Source organism: Dermacentor silvarum, chromosome 8 (genome assembly GCF_013339745.2).
Source record: "Dermacentor silvarum isolate Dsil-2018 chromosome 8, BIME_Dsil_1.4, whole genome shotgun sequence".
Taxonomy (NCBI): domain Eukaryota; kingdom Metazoa; phylum Arthropoda; class Arachnida; order Ixodida; family Ixodidae; genus Dermacentor; species Dermacentor silvarum.
In genome coordinates this window covers 160,486,212-160,507,803 of record NC_051161.1, presented here as the reverse complement: position 1 = coordinate 160,507,803, position 21,592 = coordinate 160,486,212, and the positions used below count along the sequence as shown (strand labels likewise).

Here is a 21,592-nt window from a genome sequence, read left to right as displayed (position 1 = left end):
GTGCACGCTTTTGTCTGTATCTCTCACTCTCTTATTTTTGTCTGTATCTCTCACTCTCTTTCTATCTTATATAATGGGCGGCTACTTCGAAAAGTTGTGAGAGAATGTTTCTTGGAGAATGCCAGTAGAAGACAGGTTGACTCGGCATGGTTTACGGTGCACAGATCACCTAATTCCTTGTGCGCTTTCTAGATCAGCATGTACAACTAAACCTTAATACAGTAAAAGCTCGATGATACGATCACGGCTAATACGAATTTCTGGATGATACGAATTTTTCTGTGGTCCCGGCCGAGTCCCCTTACTTTGCAACGTGCTAGAGAACGGTTGTTACGAATCGATTTTCAGCCTGCGTCGGTTGATACGAATAAACGCCGCCCCACAAACGGCCGCGAAAGAGATCAGCGCGCAGTCACGCACTTTCTCTCCTTCTCTTTTGGTGCGGAGGCGCGGCGCCGGACAGCGCGGACTCCGCGACTGGGCGCGAAGAGTTCGAAGCGGTGCCACTTCAAGAAATAAATGCTTTTTACGTACATGTGCCTGAGTGAGTTCACCTCTGACTCTTTAATTTAGCTACAGTCGAATCTCGTTAATTCGAACACGCCTATTTCGAACATACCGCGTACCGACAGTGCTCTTAGCAGCGCGCCAAATAACGGGGCGGCGCCTCCGACCGGCATTGCTCCGACACCGCCATAGAGCAAAAGCTCATGAGAGACGCCTCAATGCCGCGCGCGAAGGAACGGGAAAAAAAAAGAAAGAACCCGCGGTGGAAATTTCCCCCTCTCTCAAATTGGAAGGTCGCCGTTTCTGCATCGCGCCGGAACAAGCGTGTACGTGCCGTGCCGACTAGAGTGTTCTAGACAACCCTATTCCAGCACACACTAGTGCGGACGTCTCAGCCACGCGGATAAAATAGCAGTGAACGCTTCTCCTCTATTTTCTAGTGACATGTTGAACGTGCACGCTGCGGCAGCAGCGCAGAGGGAAGCAGCGGCGGAGACACAGTCGGGCCAACGAAAACTGCCACGCCTGCAAACGCTCGCTTCCCGATAACGGCAGAAAACGAAACTTCAGGGGGCGGCTAAAATAAGCTGGCGCCAGCACGGCGGCGGGCGCGCACGGAGTCGAAGGTGAGAGAGCTACGAGGGAGTTGAGAGGAAGGGCGAGGGGAGCCACCGAAGTGGCGGAGTTGACGCGGCCAAATCCGCTTCCCTGCCGCCCTCCTCCCTCACCTTCGACGGTCTGCGTGCGCACCCATGTGCCGGCGCCGCCCGCTCGCTCCCTGAAGCTTCGTTTTCTGTCGTTATCGGGAAGCCACCGTTAGCTGGCGTGGGCAGTTTCGTGGCCCGCGCTTGCTATGCGCTTGCGCGCCGCGATATTTCACGACTCGCACCGTTCGTGCATCGTGCTATGGTAAACGAATACTTCAAAAATACGTCGTTTTAATTCGAATAAATTTTCGGGCCCCTTCGAGTTCGAATTATCGAGATTCGACAGTAGTTTTACTTGTGTTTTGATGATACGAATTTCGGCTAATACGAATATTTTTCGTGACCCCGTGAGATTCGTATCATCGAGCTTTTACTGTATTGTTATGGCGCAACCGGGAGTGGCGCCAGTCGGAAGACTACGATTTGACGTGTGGAGGTGGAATCGGTCTCGACAGCCATCTTGTGTATGTGTCGTTGTCGCTCTTGTATATATTGTAAATACATCTTTATCTGTGACTTCTGCATCGTAACAAATTGATGAGAGGTGAGGGATTACCACGACACACAACAACAGAGCTCCACAGTGGTCGTCACCTCGAACTGCACAACACGACGGACAAAACAGGACCCGAAATGGTGTGGCCCACATCAACACCTACAACCCCGACGGTTGTCCTGGCTCAGCCCCGACCAGGACAACCCCGACGGTTGTCCTGGTTGTTGCGGCACCGACCACCTTGACGTAGAAGACAGGATCGCCACGTATGAGCGTGTAATTTCCCACAACAAATGGGCTCCGACGATTATGCTGGCTAACTTAGTGTTCTACCTACAAGGCACGGCGAAGATCTGGTATCATAACCACAAGGAAGAGCGTAACGACTGGGACATGTGCAAACAGAAGCTGAGGGACTTGTTCGGCCGTCCCGCCGGGCGAAAGAGTGCCCCCAAGAAAGAATTAGCGACCCGCGTCCAAACGTCCACTGAATCATACGTCTCTTACACCCAGGACGTGCTGGCTCTGTGCCGTAAGGCCAACCGTGATATGGCTGAGTCAGACAATGTTAACCATGTACTGAAGGCGTTCGCTGACGATGTGTTCAGCCTGCTCATACGTCTCTTACACCCAGGACGTGCTGGCTCTGTGCCGTAAGGCCAACCGTGATATGGCTGAGTCAGACAATGTTAACCATGTACTGAAGGCGTTCGCTGACGATGTGTTCAGCCTGCTCATGTGCAAAAACTGTGAGTAATACAGGACATCATAAAAGAGTGTCAGCGCTTTGAGCAGGCCAAGAGCCGCCGCATTACAATGCCATTCGCATGTCTGCTGAACACACCTGCAACATCCTAGGCTAGGAATGCAGCGACCGTCATCATCAAACGACCTGATGCGAATAGTGCGGTGAGAACTTGAAGTTATGGCTCCTGCAGCCCCTCTTTCCCGCTCCAGTGAGCGGAACAAGTTGCCTACAGTGCCATTTGTGCAGTCAATAGTCCGCGAAGAACTCGCTAATCTTGGAGTTCATTCTGTTTGTGCTGTTGCCACTTCACAGCTGTCGAGTACTCCTCGCCCATCCAATGGTCAGCAGTATCCTGCACGCCACTGAAATCCAGCGGAGTGGCGAACTGCTGACGATCGGTCAATCTGTTTTGCCTGCCAATGTATTGGTCACGTTGCTCGCCATTGTAATAACCACACTGTCTCCTCCTCTCAACAACCGCCATTCGCCAGTTATTATCACCCCGAACAGAGCCAGCTTGTTTACCAGCCTCCATTTGAACTGCAACAGTGAAGCAATGACTCTCATGCCGCTTGGAACAGTCCCTCGTTGTCATTCCGACGTCACCAGTCCCGTTCACCACCAGCTCGTCGACCATCGTCCCCGATACAGCCCCGATGCCTGTCTCTGGAAAACTAAGTGATGCAGCTTCCAGAGGTGACGCTGCAATGACGACTCGACTGCAATACCCTCCGATCGCTTTGTCGACCAAACAAAACTTGATGGATGTTGTAGTCGATGGCGTCAGTGTCTCAACACTCATTGACACTGGCGCGCACATATTCGTGATGAGTCCACAGTTGTGCCGATGCCTGAACAATGTTCTCACACCTGCTCTATCAGGCACCATCTGCGTCGCCGACGGAGGAACGCCTACTGTGCTTGGTATGTGCACTCATACAGTGGAATCTAGATGATACAATCACGGCTAATACGAATTTCCGGATGATACGTATTTTTCTGTGGTCCCAGCCGAGCCCCATTACTTTGCGATGTGCTAGAGAATGGTTGTTACGAACCGATTTTCGACCTGTGTCGGTTGATACGAATAAACGCTGCCCCACCGACGGCCGCGAAAGAGAACAGCGCGGAGGCCGCGACTGGGCGCGAAGAGTTTGAAGCGGTGGCGCTTCAGTGCTTTTAAAAAGCACGGCCGCCACAGCGAGCGAAGGTTCGTGCTGTCTATCGCTTCAACGGAAACTGAGCGGCGTAAGCACAGCGCATACAAACGTCAGAGCCGTGTGGAGATCGCTTTTAAGATACGGTGCGCGCGACAACACTGACAGCTGGCACAGGTGTAAAGTAAAAGAACGCATTTGTTGGCAGAGTAGAAGCCTCCCCCCCCCCCTCCCTCCCTCCCGCGCTGCCTTTCTGCTTTGCTCCTTTCGTGTGGGAGATTGCGTCGCCAGTTACCCTTGCGCCCGGTTGCAAGATACGCATTTGGTGCCGCAGCACAGCGTCGCCCCCCCTCCCTCCCTTCCATACCCCCACGGCCTTTCGCGCGTTTGCTCTCCACTGTGCGTTTGCTCTCCATGAAGGCGCATGTCCCCTACGCACTTTCACTCTCACATACAGCGCACGGCGACGATTTCATCGCCCTTGGACTCATGCTCCTCCTCCACATCGCCCTCGTGAATCTCCTCTCCCATCGGTGTCCACAACTCGTTGAGAAGCGTGTGCGCTACCGCCCTTGTTCGCGAGATTTCCACCCGGAAGCCTCATTATAACCGGTATTTCGTCTCACGCGGCTGCACTGTAAGCGGTATGCATATACATGGAGTTCTATGGGAGGGTAAACGGAAGTCGGAAAAGGCCACGTTTGTGGGGTCTCACATGTGCTCTTGGGACAAAGGAACGACACATAGTAGTGCAAACAATCAAAAGGGCATTTATTGCACCTTTCATACACTAATACATACTAGCCGAATTACAACCAATAGAACATTCACACAGGCGCGCGACAAATCAAGGAAGTCCGACTCACCGCGACCCGATAGCGAGCGAATACGTTCGCCCCATGCTATGACACCATCGCCTTGTCGTTCACGTGTATGGTCACGCGAACGGTGGCGCGCTCGAACGATCCGTGTTCGTCCATACCGGTGTCCCGCTCTAAGCCTCGCGCGACGGTCGCGCGAAGCGGGCCGGCGCACGCGCGAAGTGTTCGTGCGTGTTGGTCGCCGATCCCCACCCAAAGAGAGAGCGCCTCCGACCTTTTTCCCCCAAGTGACCCCGCCGTTCGGTGGCGCCAGCATCGCGACACTACGCAGCATCGCGACACTAGCGCCATCTCTCGCAACTATAAGCGGTACCGCACTATAACCAAAGCAACAATTTTCAAGGACCGCACATATGCAAAACGTGCACCGAGCTGCCACGCATATGCGACAGTCGAGGAATGCGGCTAGAACGTTTGCATTCAATTTACAGTCGAATCTCGTGTTAATTCAAACCAAATCACGCGGCGGCGCCTACGACTGGCATTGCTCTGGCACCGCCATAGAGTAAAAGCTTAGGAGAGAGACCCCTCAATGTCACGTACAAACGAAACAAAAAAAAAAGAAAGGAAAAAAATGCGGCGGAAATTTCACCCTCTCTTAAATGGCAAGGTTGCCGATTCTGCGTTGCGCCGGAACATGCGTGTACGTGCCGACGTCTCAGCCACGCTACCGTAGCCAGGTGTAGAAAATGGCAGTGAACCCTTCTTTCTCCTTTATGCTTCCTTGCACGCTACGGCTACGGCGCAGAGGGAAGCAGTGGCACTGTCCCAGGCCGGCCAATGAAACTGCCCACGCCGGCAAACGCCCGCTTCCCGATAACGGCAGAAAACGAAACTTCGGCGAGTGGGCGCTGTGCCGGCTGGAGCGGTGGCGCATGCACGGCGGCGGGTGCGCACGGTGACAGTCGAAAGTGAGGGAGCTAGGAGGGAGGGCGAGGGGAGCCACAGAAGCAGCGGAGTTGGAGTTGCCGAGGCGAAATCTGCTTCCCTGCCGCCCTCCTCCCTCACATTCCACGGTCTCCGCGTGCGCCCTTCGCCGTGATGTGCCGGCGCCGCCCGCTCCCTGAAGTTTCGTTCACTGCCGTTATCGTGAAGCGAGCGTTGGCAGTTTCGTGGCACTCGCTCGCTATGCGCACCATGATATTTCACGACTCGCACTCAGTACTTTTCATCCATGATATTTCACGACTCACACTCGCTAAGGAGTACTCGAGTACTCCTTAGCGTTTGAGGGAAGCGTTCGCTGTCTCCGCTGACTTCCGTACTCCCAGGCAGCCGCACTGTAACTGTATTTCGTTTCCTGCAACTGCACTCTAAGCGATACGTGTATACAGTAAAACGTCGATAATTCGAACTAGGTTAATTCGAAGAATTTGAGCGGTCCCGTCATTCTCAATGCAAATTCAACCGGATAATTTGAATGGCCCGCGTGGCTCTATTCGGATAATTCGAAGTTTCCGGCTGGTAGCAATGTGCGGCGGTTAGGTTAGGGCGCTCCGTACAGTCGCCAACCGATTTTCCGAGCTCGTGGGGACTGAAAAATAGTCCGAAAAACTCGTTAGGCAAAGAAAATTATTAGTGCGGCTTAAAAAAAAAAAAAAAAAAATCTCAAATAATGCCCTGCCTCATACTACGCTTGGAGGGGATCGACTTCCTTGCGCAGCAGTGACGTTGTCTCCGTGTACAGTCGACACGAACGTCACCGCGTTGGCGATCTCCGCCAACGCAGTTCACCATGGAGATCCAAGAAACAAGCTTCGCACCGCTTAGCTCTAACGGAGGCGCAGGAGGTAGCGCCGATCACTGAGACATGGGTCTCCGAGACACCTGCTCAATGTACACGCCGCGTTCAAAATAACTGAAACTTTAGAGATTAAAAAAAAAAAAACTCGCCGAGTTAACAAGCGTGGAGTCAGCGCGCCGCAGCAGCGAGCGAAGGTTCGTGCGGTCTATCGCTTCTGCGGCGAAAGCACAGCGCATAGGTCAGGGCCGCCTGGAGATCGCTTTCAAGATACAGTGCGCACGAGAACCCGCTCCGGCGCTAAGTACGCAGTTGTTAGAAGAGTAGAAGTCGCCCCCCCCCCAACGGCCTTTCGCGCGAGGGAGGAAGTCGCGTTTACGCTCCGCCGTGCGTTCGCTCTCCATGAAAGCGCGCGTCCCCCGCGCGCTGTCACTCGCACATATGGCGGGCGCGCGGCAATGAAAAAACATCCTACAATAAATGGTGAAAAGGATAGTGCAGAGCGCATATATTAGAAAGGAAAAAGACAAAGTGCAGTACTCTGGAGCATTTTATCAGCCAAGGAAGAGCGGCCATGGCCTCCGAGACAGGAGGATGGCGCGAGCTCTCTATAGGCACCGGGCGGCCGTTGTAAGGCGCCAGCGGCGCGCCGGCGATATGCTGGGGAACAGCGCCGCGAACGGCAGCTGTCGGAGCACTGGCATGTGAAGCAGACGACGGGACGAAGGCGCTCGGTGCTTCCTGTGATTTGGCACTGCGGGTTTTAAGGGCTGACGCACCGGAAAACGCATTTTCGTGTGTCTGCTTTTGAGAAAGGTCGTCACCTGTACGAGGCAGATCACATTCGTGGCATCAAGTAGTATATAAAGCAGAAAACGAGCGCAAATTGCGATGCAAATGCACCACGCGAACGGAGCTCCGCGGCAAGCTAAGACATGGAACTCCAGCAGTTATATTCCAGCTGTTATTTTGCTGTGCACATTAACATTCTCGCGTATTTAATCATGTAAATAGGCGAAGAACACAAAAATTATGGACAGAAAAAAAATAGGAGACGTAGGTCTTCCTTATTCTGTTTCTTGACCTGCTTCGCCGATCGTACATGTGTCAGTAAGTTCCCGTTCTCTGTCCGTTGTAGTTCTTTTATCTTTGCAATGCTTCCCCATTCTTAATTGCTTATAAACTAGCCCAATCTTCAGTGACGGTTCATTTTATATTGCTTAGCGCGACGGGAGACGTCGATGGCGGCGAGTGTGAACACGCCACTGCGTGGCCGTTCCTCGTCGATGCACAGCACAGCCATGTGCCGGACGCAACCAGAGTTGGGAATTACTAGGAAGGCAAATTTACATTAAAAGAAACACTGATACACTGATAAGACGGCAAAATGACTACAAATCTGAGTGTTCGCCTTCGGTTCCCAAGCTCCGGAGCCGTTACACTGCGGAGGCGAAGACAGGCAAATGGGACACGAAGCTCTTGCGTATGAGCGAAGCTCTTGCGTATGAACGGCTCTTTTATTAACGTTAGAACAACTAGACTATACCAAATCAGCGTCGGAAATGTACAGTGCCCAGCGATTGAAGCGCTGGCAGCGCGCGGCTGCCACCGTTTTTTTTTCTTCTTCTTTTCGAGCCACAGGTGCGCGCCGTGGGACCAAATGCAGTCATAATGCGTTACGAAGGTTCTCGCTCTCACTCTATACCACAATGCATCAGTTTGGTGTCCCCAGCGCTTACAGTCAGTGCAAAAAGCGCTGGCGACCATGCGATTCGAGTATCGCGTTTCAATTGTGAGCACTGAACGCGCTGTTGCCTATATGAAGACCGCACATATACAGACTTTCCGCCTGAAAACGCGATGCCGCGATGAACGATTGAATTGAATGGCCTAACCAGCTTCAGTCATGTTTCAGTAACTGTTGGTGCACCCAAAAACGCAACATGTTTGATCAGACGTGGTTTCACGGCAGCTCCAGCTGCGCGCGGCCCGGCCGCCACATGCCATTACTTTCGCGGCGCCGCCGCATGAAGGCGCCACCAGTCCAAATTCATCCCGCGCCCGGTGCCTATTGATAGCGCACGCCTTCCAATCTTGGAGGCTATACAGCGAACCACTGGAATCCAAGCCAGTGCAAAATCCAACATGGCGGCCTCCAAGATTGGGTAGTGTGGCTCGGAAAGAGTGATTTTTAGTCTGGGAAATTGACCTTTGGGGTCTCAATTCAGGCGCGGATCCAGGGGGGATGTCCGGATGTCCTGACCCCCCCGTCAGATTTCTGCATCGCCCCCTCGCTGACAGGGGGATTGCCCTGTTGCAAAAAAAAAAAAAAATATGGCCACCAGGATTCTTCAAAAGTATTTTTCGCAAGTACCAGTGGTATCAGCCATGCAGAAGTAAAGCTAGCTCGCTCACAAGCTTTGTTGTATGCCGTAGGGGTGTGGTGTCGCGAAGTTGCCGTAGTTATTTTTTCTCATGAACACCTTGGACCTCCTGGTGCCTGCCGTGCCTTACTCGTCCCGTCGGTGGCGTCGAATGAACGAGGAGACGTCCCTTTTGCCAAACACGCCGAGGTCCGCTCGAGCGCCTTCGCGCCTGATTAACTTAGTTTCCCCTTGGGGTGTCAATGGTTCCCTCATTGGCTGTCATCGGTTCCGTGACCAACCTGTTTAATGAAAGAAATCTCTTGCTGAAGTGTTCATATATAAATAATAGCAACCAGCAGCTAAACTAAGAACTACGCATAGGTAACTTTTTTTTTAACTGTAGCACTCATTGTGATCACAGTTACACGTTGACAATATCCAGTACGACCACAGTGCCGTTCGTACGCTACAAGTTTTTCATTGTAACTTCGCAGTTTTATTGTCGTGCATTAAGCATAGGAGGCTCAAGCCCGCCGGATCCGTTTATCTGAGTGGGCGTTCTCGCGGAGCGGGGCGAAGCCTCGAGCTGCGGCTGCGAAGTGGGGGAGCGTGACGTCAGAGGCCAATGCCAGCGCGCGGGCCTAGGATGATGTAGAGAAATGGTAGCAGATGCGCGCCTTGTGTAAAAGGATGACGTCGCGTGGGAAACAAAACATGAAGACGCTGGCTCGCGCTCTCGCCTACTACGCCACATCGTTATTCTTATAGGTGGCGTCTTGAGTCTTCATACGCGGTGATTCGCATATCGTAAACAAGCAGCGTAGTGGTTGCTGCGTTGGAGCGGAGAGTTACGCCCGTATTCAAGAACATTCCTCTAGTCAACACACCACCACGACTCAAGAGAGAAGATGGCACCGCCATCAGTCCACAGAAGTGGTCACTGAGCTTTATGATCATTCACGGGGATTCATGAGAATTGTCGCGTCTTTATTCTCGATTATTCTGCGCAGTACGACAATTGAAATTTGGAGTCTGATATCTCGGAGCACGGACACGCTAGAATAATTCTTCCGACTGATACTGTGTAGAAACTCGACTGTCTCTAAATTTTCAATACAAACATACCCACTTACTGCAGTCAACAAAAAATAATTGTTGAATTTTAGTTAATTGGGATGCTCACAGCGATAATTATCATCTCACTTTGTGCCCCCCTAGCCACATAACTTATTTGCACAGGTGGTCTTCGCGTGCCTCCCAGTGCCTAACTTTAAGAAAACCATAAAGCTTAATTTTGAACACCCTGTATTATCAGGCGCAGCCGCCAAGCACATGGCTGTATTGGGTAACGTCCTTTTCCTATAAGCTCGGAGAAACCGATACCTGGCTTCGCTGCAGGTGTTCTTCTCTACCAAAACCAGTTCTGATTATGAGGCATGCCGTAGTGTAAGGCTCCGGATTAATTTTGACCACCTGGGGTTCTTTAACCTGCACTACAACGCAAGAACACGGGCGTTTTTGCATTTCGCCTCCATTGAAATGCGGCTGCCGCGGCCGGGATTTGATCCCGCGATCTCTTGCTCAACGCCTGAGCTGACTGAGCCACCACGGAGGGCTACAGGTGTTGCTTTAGCCATATAAAACGCGGGTTTATCGTTAGGAAAAACGGTAAATTTCTGTAAATAAGAAAGGCTACTATCATCATCATCATCATCATTGACAGAAGCTGACGCCCCCCTCAGAAAAAACCTGGATCCGCCCCTGCAATTCGTCCGAAAAATTGGGTGCGAAAATGCATGAACTCAATGGGAACCCTGACGGTGCATTTTTGAAGTCCAGTATATCCATCAAGTCCAAATTTTTGGAGTCAAACACCCCCACGCCCGCTTTCGCGGCAGTTATCGATTCCGTGAACATCGTTCGCAACTTTGTTGAGTGCAGTGCAGGTGATATTTGTATGCTACGTGCTGTGAGCCAGCTGGAGAGCATGGCACTAGGGGCGGCGAACTACCGCGCCAAGTAATCCCGCATCAGTGATTACTTCCGAATAATCTTTCTCGGACATGGAAAATAAAGCTGGTTTCTTTTTGCGGCAAGTTCTTGCTTGTTTTCTTTTTTTTTATGCATTTCGGTTAATTCGAAAATCTGCTTAATTCGAAGAATTTTCCTGGTCCGGCGACCTTCGAATTATCGAGGTTTTACTGTACATGGAGTGCTATGGGAAAATTAACGGGAGTCTGAAAAGATCACACTATATCTGGTCCTGCACTATAAGCGGTTACGTTATAAGTGGTCTGTACTGTACGAATATTTTTCGTGACCCCGTGAGATCCGTATCATCGAGATTCCACTGTATTGGCATTGCGGGGTGCCTAACCACTGTGTTGTTTGCCGTTTTGGAACAATGACCCTATGACATTATACTTGGCTTAGACTTTTTGTTGTCCCATTCAGCCCTTTTTGACTGCGCGTCTAGTGTCATTCAGCTTGAGCTACCCCATGGCTGCTATAGTCCACCAGTCACACAGCCACGCTTATGCTCTGTTGAATACACCCCCTGTCGCCCCAAGCTACTATGTACTTCACTTTCATGTCATTTCCATCTGTTCCTGACAGCGTCCATGTGCTGTGTCCCACCGCTGACATACTGCTTGAAAAATTATGCGCAAGTGTCAAATGATCTATTGAGCGAAATGCAGCTCCACTAACCTGAAACCTGTGGAGGTGTGAAGCATGCAGTGATGCACCGCTAATGGGCTCATACTGCCTGGCTCTTAACCCCCTAAACGCGGCCTCCCCATTACGACGACAGAAGTGAAATTCTACGCTGGAATGATGAGCGGCAACGCAGCCAGCTGTGGAAGACGACGACGAAGGCGGGGGCAGTGGCACAAGCGCGTGTCGAGCGCAAGCACAAGCCGCTTGCCTCAATGCAGCCAGCTGTGGAAGACAACGACGAATGCGCGAGCACGAGCGGCTTGCTTACCGTGACTACAACGACGACGATTACGACGATGATTACGACAGGAGATGCCGACAGGAGATGCCGACAGCCCGGGCCCACAAGGTGCTTCGCACCTAAAAGAATGTGGCCATTCCGCATACCGTGCTTACTATTACAGGCAATCGGACTTTACTCCCTCTGCTTAATTTTAACTGCTCGCATCAAATTATTCTAAGAGGCAAGTCTTTGGGCCATATCTTGCCTGTCAACAATTGCAACATATTGGCTTTTGATGCAGCCATTCTGTCGCCCTCTACAGGTACCTCCGATTCACCTACTCTAGTCACAGACGAACTTAGCAAGATGATTGCACCTGACCTTCTTCCTGCACAAGCTGCTGACCTCTGCCGTCTCTTCGAAACTTACAGCGACATTTTTAACTTGATGGCTGCCCTTTAGCCCAGACGTCAGTGGTCACCCATCGTATTTACACTGGAAACGCCAATCCGATACGCCACCGGCCGTACCGTGTTTCACATGCTGAACGACAAGTGATACAATGAGCAGTCAATAAGATGTTGACTAAAGACGTTATCCAGCCATCTTGCAGCCCGTGGGGTCCCCTGTTGTCCTTGTCAAGGACAGCACTTGGCGCTTTTGTGTCGATTACCGATACCTCAAGAAAATCACTCGCAAAGATGCCTACCCCTTGCCACATATTGATGACGCTTTGGACTGCTTGCACGAAGCAAAGTACTTTTCATCCATAGACCTTCGATCAGGCTACTGGCAAATTTCAGTAGATGACATGGACCACGAGAAAACTACCTTTGTAACACCTGATGGCCTCTACCAATTCAAGGTTAGACTCCGATTCTAAGCCGGCCCCCCAAAAGTTCGAAGTCTGAAAAAAAAAAAAAAAAACTTACCTCGAATGTAGGCCGAACGAAAAAGCGAGGACAGCATTCGCAAAATGAAACACCATTTATTAATTTTGAACATGCCGAGCTCATTCTATGTCACCATCGCTGCTAGCCTCGTCGCTATCTTCCTTACTGCTGACATCTTCAAACCGTGCGCTATATTCAGTACCATCCAGCGCATTAGAGATGCTGCATTTTTGGAAGGAGCGCACGTTGCGGCGCACGCAAAAACCATCTTCCGTGGCCCCCTCCAACGACAGACCGATGCCGAAGTTCCGCCCGGTTTGAACGTTTGACGATGCCTCTACGGCTAGCACAACTACCGCATTTACTCGATTCTCACGCTTCCTCGATTGTAACGCGCACCCGTTTTCCGCGAGGAAAAATTTGGAAAAATAGATTTCCTCCCGATGCACTGATGTTGCGATGAATAAAAAAAGTCGCAGTTTCGCCCGAAAGGCGATGCATCGAATGCGGTAGCAAATTAGTAGACCGCTATTAACAAGCACGGTGTCACGCGCGCTCAAGCAAACATGAACACACCTCGCTCGTTGACCGCGGAAACGAACTGTCAAAACGCTGGAGACGAAGCGCGCCTTCGTGCTAGCATGCCTCTCGCTTCAACGCGGCGAAAACACGGCGCGCGGCGGACTTTACCAGTCGCAGATTGCTTTCAAGATAGGGCCAAGCCTGATTGTATCGCCGGAGTGAATCGTCGCAGATTACGTCCTGCTTCGGTCCACTGAAACCGTTCCGCATTGCTTTGCTGGCGAAAATCCTCTCCTTCTGTTTGCGCCAGTCCCGCTCGCAAGTTTCGGATTCTCCGAACGCCCGTGATGCGGCCCGATTTCCGTCCGTCTCCGCACAGATGATCACTTTCCTTTTAAATGCGGCATCATGATGAACTCGGTACTTCATGCTGATAGATAGAGCAGACGCTGAGAACGTGAAGACAGACGGTAGACTATTGCCTAAGCACGTGTACTGCAGCACACGGAGGAAGCTTCCGCATGCTACGGTAGCTAGGCACGACGCGCGTGCGAGGCGGCCATTTTGAAATTACGGTATGCCGTTCGGCCTTAGTAATGCCCCGGCTACATTCGAAAGAATGATGATCTCCTTACTACGCGGCTATAAATGGTCTACGTGTCTGTGTTATCTAGATGATGTGATAGTCTTTTCACCAACTTTCTCGAGTCATCTCATGCGTCTGTCGGCCATTCTGGCTGTTTTCCGATGCGCCGGCCTGCAATTGAGCTCATCCAAGTGCCACTTTGGACGTCGTCAAATTACCGTCCTTGGCCATCTCGTCAGTAGTGCACCAAGTTGGGCTAGTTGGTTGAAGTTCATATTAAAAAAAAAAAAGATTTTAACTGCGCTAGAAACAGGAACAAAGGAGGACAAAAAAGACACCACGTGCGCAGACTTGCAACTAGATTTTAATGGGCGAAAGATGACATATATACAGTCAGGATAACGGATCATGTTGTTTTGTTATCCTGACTGTATATATGTCATCTTTCGCCCATTAAAATCCAGTTGTGAGTCTGCGCACGTGTCTTTTTCGTCCTGCTTTGCCCGTTTCTAGCGCAGTTAAAATCTTCACAATATCATCTCGTCAGTGCTGCTGGCGTTCAACCCGACCCTGACAAGATTCGCGCTGAACAGAACTTACCTGTTCCGTCTTCCACCACAGACGTAAGAAGCTTTGTTGGACTATGCTCCTACTTCCGTCGCTTCATCAAGAATTTTGCCAACACCGCTCGCCCACTTACCGACTTACTTAAGAAGGACGTTGCTTTTACATGAGACCTTGCTCAGACCAAAGCCTTCTTCGCCCTCATACGCTTGCTAACGGCTCCCCCATTGCTGGCTCATTATGATCCATCTGCCGCCACTGAGCTTCACACGGATGCCAGTGGCCACGGAATCGGGGCTGTACTCGTTCAATGGCAGCATAACGCAGAGCGCGTGATTGCATATGCCAGCCGCCTCCTGTCACCCGCCGAGAGGAGTTTTTCAATTACTGAACTGGAATGCCTGGTGTTGGTTTGGGCAATAGCCAAATTCCGCCCCTACTTGTACGGCTACACATTTTCCATGGTTACCGATCACCACGCCTTGTGCTAGCTCTTGTCACTTAAAGACCCCACTGGACGATTGGATAGATGGGCGCTACAGCTCCAAGAGTATTCATTTGCTGTTTTATACAAGTCAGGCTGCTTGCATAAGGACGCCGACTGCCTATCCCGTCATCCTGTCGACCACCCTGAATATGATGCGCATGACAGCAACGTTTGTGTCCTAGCCATCTCTGATCTGCGTGACATTTGCACTGAACAACGGCTTGATGACTGCTTATGTTTTCTCATCAATCGTCTCCATTCTGGACAGTCGGAGCCCACGCTGCACATGTTCATACTCTGTGACGACGTTCTCTTCTGTCGCAGCTTACGCCTTGAAGGACCAGAATTTTTACTCGCTGTCCCGCGCCGTCTCCGGACATCCGTGCTTGAGCAGTTGCATGACGCACCTACTGAAGGCCACCTCGGCGTTTCTCGTACTTACGACCGCGTACGGCGCCGCTTCTACTGGCCAGGCCTGTACCGCTCTGTGCACTGCTACGTTGCAGCCTGTGCGCTCTGTCAGCGCCGCAAACAACCTGCTGTGCTTCCCGCTGGACGTCTTCACCCCATCGATGTACCCTCAGAACCATTCTTTCGCGTCGGTGTCGATCTTCTCGGCCCTTTTCTGACATCGACATCTGGCAATAAGTGGGTCGTTGTCGCGACTGACTACGGGATCTAATACGTGATTATGCAAGCTTTGCCCATAAGCTGTGCAACTGAGGTGGCAGATTTCTTTTACATGACGTCATCCTCCATCACGGCGCACCCCGGCAGCTTTATCTGTGACTTCCGCATCGTAGCAACATAACAATATTCAATATAACAAAATTCTCAATATAACAATGTATTTAACTTTTTATAGCTTCTTGTCCTTGGAACACCATATATATTTAGAGCCTCAATATAACGAAGTTTGTTTATACTCGATTTCAGTAAAACGAAATTTCACTGTTGACGTGAAGGAATACCGGGACAGTAAATAGAAACTTCTGCAGACGCACATGGTTATGTGGTTGAATTGCATGCGGCTGCTTGCGAACGCACCTCTCAAATCGTGCACTGTGCGACCGAGGAGGAGGAGGGAAAACTTTATTTTCATCAGATGCAGAGTTATTTAAATTACTGGGTTTCTTCTGCTAGGCGGCGTGAGGTGGCCGTGAGCCCTTGACTTTCGGCGACCTCCAAAGCCCAGTTGACGGTCCGGAGCTGGACCGCGGGATTCGAGCTGGACACCGCTACCTCCCAGTCTGAAGTGTTATTAAGTTCGAGTTCCGCCCTAGGTTTGAGCCCGGGGCAGTCGCTCAATATATGTGTCAGGTCCGCTTTATAAGCGTCGCAGTTCTTGCATTTAGGTGAGAAGCAGCCCGGATATATTAGTGAATACTTGTAAGGGTTGGCAAATGAGCCAGTCTGCAACTGTCTCCAGGTCACCTGTTGCAGTTTATTCAGTGATTTATGCGGAGGGGGGTATTTTTGTCTACCTTCGCGGTAGTGCATAGTAATTTCATGGAATGTCACCATGCGATCCCTCGCTGAACCCAGGTCGAGGCCTTCCACCGCCCGGCTGACGAAACCTCGGGCATAATTGTGGGCAGCCTCATTTCCTGGGTGCGAGGAATGTGCTGGGACCCAGATGATTTGAATCTGGCGATCAGGCGGTGGATATTTGTTTAGAATTTGCATGGCCGGTTTGTGGATTTTGCCACTGGCAAAGTTTCTAACTGCGGTTTTGGAATCACTAAAAATGATTTCTGCGGTGGTGCCATTTATAGCCAGAGCTATAGCTGCCTCTTCTGCTTCCTCTGCATGCATGCAACAAATTGTTGCTGCGGAGTAGGCCTGGCCTTGATTGTTGACTATGCCTATAGAGAAGGCATCTCGACTTGGGTATTCCGCAACGTCGACGTGGACTATATCCTGCAGACCCGAGTAGTGTTTATGTAGAGCTTTAGCTCTTGCTCTCCTTCTGTCCTTGTGATGTTCAGGATGCATGTTTTTTGGTATTGGGTCTATCCTTAAATTTCTGTGGTATATTAGGGGAAGTTTACATATTGAGGTGTGTGTGGATCCGTATCGGATCCCCAGGTCCTCCAGTATGTGTCTTCCTACTTGAGTTTTGGATAGCCTCTCCAGTTGGGCTAGCCTGTGTGCCTCGACCAGCTCCTCTAGGGTATTGTGAATTCCCAATTCAAGGAGCTTCTCATTAGCCGTGTATCTAGGGAGGTGAAGGGCTGATTTGTATGACTGTCTAATTAGGCAGTCAATTTTCTTCTTTTCAGCCGGGTAGAGGTGCAGGTAAGGAAGGGAATATACTATGCGGCTCAGGACGAAGGCTTGGACAAGTTGCCTGAGATCCGCTTCCTTCATGCCTTGATGCTTGTTTGCTACTCGCCTAATTAGTCTGTTTGTGAGAGCGACCGCTGAAGCGGAGAAGCATTATGTTCCATATAAAGTCCCAGTGTGATAAGATCCTATTGCACCCCGCGTGCTGTATGCTTTGGGTGAGCGTGAAAATGTGCAGTGGTGAGCCGAGAAGGATGGTGGCTTGATGAGCACTGTCTTCCCACGCAAGCAAGGGGAAAGACGCGAGGGTGGGTGCGAGTCTCCTCTTCTAGCACGACCGTGGCCAATGCATGGATGTCATCACGGCTGAGCGCATATGCAGTCCATGCGCCCTGGTTTAGATATAATCTTCTGCATCTCCAAAGTGTGGGCACCACGTGCACCGTCTTTCCACGTGTTTAGTACTGGAGGTTGCGTAATCTCGAGTTTCTGCTGGTGCTTTTCAGGTTAGTGTCATCCCACTGTGGACGACACTAGTAGCCACAGGGGCATAGAGGACGTGAAAGCGTGGTTGGCTTCATTTCATACCGCCGATATTAAGATATCGTCACTGGTCAAACCGTATCTTTCGTTGCGAACTTTGAAATTCAACAAAATTAGTTTTTTTTTTTCTCATTCAACATTGCTTTTTCTGTTTGCGGGATAATTCTGTGAAATTTCGTGGCCCCTTCCGTGCAAGAAACATTCAATGAGAACTGTGCTTGCTTGCATAAGAAATCTAATTTCAATATTGCGATATAATGAAGCAAATTACTGATTTGACCGACTTTGTTACATTGAGGTTTAACTGTATTACAGTGAAATCTCGTTGATACGATATTCACGGGAACCGGAAAATAAAGCACATCATCCGAAAATTGTCTCATCCAACGTATTATCCAACCAAATCGTATTAGCGGGAAAAGAGAAAAAACATATCCCGAAAAACGTATTACGCAGAATCATATCAACAAGGCTTTATTGTATATAATCTTATCCTTGTCTGCAGGGTACGCCTTATCCATTGAAAGAGAGCAGCCTAGGCTTCGACACTGGAGGTGAGTACACACTTGTCAGCCGGCTTCTATTATTTCACTGCCCTGTTTTCTTTGCAGTCAGAAACTCATTACCATATTTACTCGAATCTAGGCCGACTCCAATTTTAAGCCGACCCCTGAACGTCTGAAGCCAGAAAAAAAAAAAAAAAGAAGAAACTTACCTCGATAGTAGGCCGAACAAAAAGTGAGGATAGCATTCACAAAATGAAAACAGCATTTATTGAATATGCACATACTGAGCACTATCTGCGTTAGTATCGCTGGTAGCCTCGTTGCTATCTTCCTTACCGCTGTCATCTTCAAACAGTGCGCTATATTCAGTACCACCAAGCACATTAGAGATGCTGCACTTTTTGAAGGAGCGCACGATCAATGTTCCTGGGTAAATGCCATCCTCGTTGCGGCGCACGCAGAAAGCATCTCCCGTTGCCCCCTCCAACGACTGACGTTTTTCTCATCGACACCGAAGTACCGCCTGGCTTGAATGTTTGACGATACCTTTGCGGCTAGCGAAACTGTTTGTTTAAAAGCAGCACTATAGTGGCATCGCCTGTTTGGTGCCCATACGATAACACTACACCACACGCCGGTGCCGATACAGTAGAACCTCGCTGATACGTTTTTCACGGGACTGTAAAAAAAAAGAAACGTAAGAGCCGGGAAATGCAACAGCCGGGAAGCAGGAAAAATTGAGAAACGGGAGTAGTGTTGAACTGCACACAATATTATTTAAATTCTTGCGTGTGAAAAAAGTCGTAGTTTCACCCGACAGCCGAAGTATCGATTGCGATAGCAAATTAGTAGACAGCTATACAAAGTAAGAATAGTAGTTTTATCGTCTGTGTAAACATTCGCCTATTAACTATATTAACAAGCATGGTGTCAGCGCCCACAGGCAAACATGAACACATCACACTCGATGAGTGCGGACACGCGCAGTCAAACGCTGGCGTGAGGAATTTACGCGCCGCTGCAGAAGCGGGTGAAGTGACCTTCGTGCTCTTGTCTATCGCTTCAGCGCAAACTGAGCGCCGAGAACACACAGCACGCGCAAAGCTATGAGCCGCCAATGCACCTACACTGCGTAGACTCTGCCCTCAACGTAGATCGCTTTCAAGATACGACCCATGCGACCACGCATCGCCGTGCGGTATGCAGTTGATGCCAGAGCACAACGCTGCCCGCTGTCCCTCCGCCCTCGCCGGTGCCTCGAGCGCAACGGAAGAAGGCGCGCGCGAGATTTAAATGCGGTTGTCGGCTCCCCTCGCATGCTTTCACTCGCACATACAGCATACGGCGCGCGGCGACGGCGTTATCGCCTTTGGACTTTATACGGAACATCTATGAGCCAAAACCAGTTTTAGGGCCGTAACGCGGTATAGACACCTTCTTTACCAAATACGGATCTCAAGGGCCATACTTTTGCTGGCGGAAACCGAAAATATGTCATAAGTATCGCCCCCGGCACTTTGCACAGCCAATGCCATCGTCAAGCAACCAAGCCAAGCAACATGAAAAGTCAAATGGCCGCTCGGGCCGGTGCGGGGCGGCAGTTCGCAACGTATGATGTGGGAACGGTCCCACAGTTGCGACGTAACAGCGGGGTTACCAATGCATTGGGTTCTATGGGAGCTGTGCCGGGACTGGCCGAAAACGACGTAACAGCCGGGAAAACGCAGCACCCGGGAACGTAACAGCGGGGTTCTACTGTGGTACCGATATGACACAGGTCAAAATCACGACTTCGCTAGTGTACTTCAGTTCATGAAGGAGTGGAGGAGCGATGGTAGCGATTGAGTGGTGATGCCCCGCCTACGGCGTTATGGCAAGAAGGCTTGTCACGGCACCTCCATGGCAGCCGCAGTATTTAAGCTACACAGACGCAGCTACGCGCAACTGTAAGCACAGGCCACAGTTGGAGTGCATGCTCCAGCCTGACTGTGCTGCGTGGTGCGAAGTGGCCTTGTCCTGCACGGACAAGCACAGGCGCACATCCCTTGTAGATGCTAACCACCATGCATTGCGAGGCGCAGCAGGCATAACGTACATGTAGTCTTCCGTGTAGTTCGAAGCTAGGTGAGTGTTCCAGACTAATCAAAATTAGCAAGACCCGACGGCTACGACATCAATATGCTGTGTGGTCAAAGTTTCATTCCTACGTAGGTGGGCGCAGACAAGCGTGAGCTGACCATCGTCTGCTATATTAGCTATTGGCTAATATAGCAGCCGTCTATGGGAATCTGCTATAGTACAAAATATAGCAGCCGCACCGGCAACCCCGAAACGGGTGAGGAGAAGGCTCCTCTTGAAAAGAGTGTTTGAGAAAAGGTGATGTCACGCTCCACTTGCAAGCCCCACGTACCGCACGATTGCAAACTCTGGCTGAGATGTTCACAGCAGCGTATGCTATCTGCGGAACGTGTTCTTTCACCGAGCACGAGGGGTGGTTCAGGGCCCCTTTACGTTGTGATGGAAATTTGTTTATTGCGAGATTCACTTTTCACGTACAGCATCGAAACGTACATCGCCACATCAGGACGGAGCCTAAAGGCTGTGTGCACCTGACGAGGCCTACCGTTCTGGTGGTGACAAACAGTGCATTTGAGACGGCAAGCCTTCTTGTATGGCAGCATTAAAATCACACAAAAGGAACATCCACAATTCTGTGCAGTATATAAATGTTTCGACATAACCATTTTCTTAATTACAGCTGTGTAAAGAAACAATGAAGAGAGCACACAAAATTAACTAAACAAATAATCTGCCACGTTAAGATTGTGTGTTATGGCCTAAGTAATAGATGAAGAGAAATGTCAACCAATTGATGGCAACTTTTGCGTTAGCTTGGAAGTTCTAGCTGACCAGACTTATTGCCGATTCCTGCAGACCCTGTGCTGAACCAAGCGGCCAAGGTGCTGCGGCTGCTCTACGTGCAGGACCTGCGTGACCTGCAGACTCGCATCAACGAAGCCATTGTGGCTGTGCAGACCATCACGGCAAACCCAAAGACAGACACCCGGCTGGGAAAAGTGGGGCGCTAGACAATGCATCCACTGCCACTGCTATGCTCCAGTGCCTGCTCCCTCTCTCAAATGGACACGTCTGTGTGCGTGCATGTGCATTTGTACGAACTGTCTGCTCGTCCTGTTCAGTGTTCTGCATAAAGCTGCCTAGCAGATCCACTTACAGAGTCTGTTGTCTTTCTCAGCAAAGCTGTTAATTAAGAGGAGTTTTGCAGCCGTTTTCATGCGGCAGTGTGCTCATGTCAGCCATCTACGCAACCTGCGTCAGAGTCCTGAATTCGTGCTTTGGAAGAGGGCTGATGTATTTATCCTGTATCCTGGCTGGTTCACCTGTAATTATCAATGATTATACCTTTTGTGTACTTTACTCAAATAGACGGCAATGTCTGTGCAGCGTTTCTTTTTTATCCACTGATCCAGAATTTGGGCTTCTCACGCCACGTTTTGCCAGCTCCACATCCGAGATCAGCTAGGAGTTCATACGGCTTCACTGGTGAAAACTGATGCCGTGGTCAGCAGTGCAGCCTGTGTTTTAGCCCCAAAGGAGCTATGAGTATAACCAGGGTATTGTTGATGAACTGCTAACAGGC

The 21,592-nt window shown here is 50.5% G+C and overlaps 1 protein-coding gene across 1 annotated transcript in view; it reads left to right on the top strand.

The window, feature by feature from the left end:
• LOC119461796 (RNA transcription, translation and transport factor protein-like) overlaps window positions 1-21,161 on the top strand; it is a 24,476-nt gene extending 3,315 nt beyond the window's left edge. Inside the window, exons 3-4 of the mRNA XM_049673031.1 lie at window positions 17,931-17,979; window positions 20,866-21,161. Of these exons, the coding sequence (XP_049528988.1) occupies window positions 17,931-17,979; window positions 20,866-21,020 (204 nt within the window). The 3' untranslated portion in view covers window positions 21,021-21,161. The remainder of the gene's footprint in view (window positions 1-17,930; window positions 17,980-20,865) is intronic.
• Window positions 21,162-21,592: the final 431 nt, after the last annotated feature.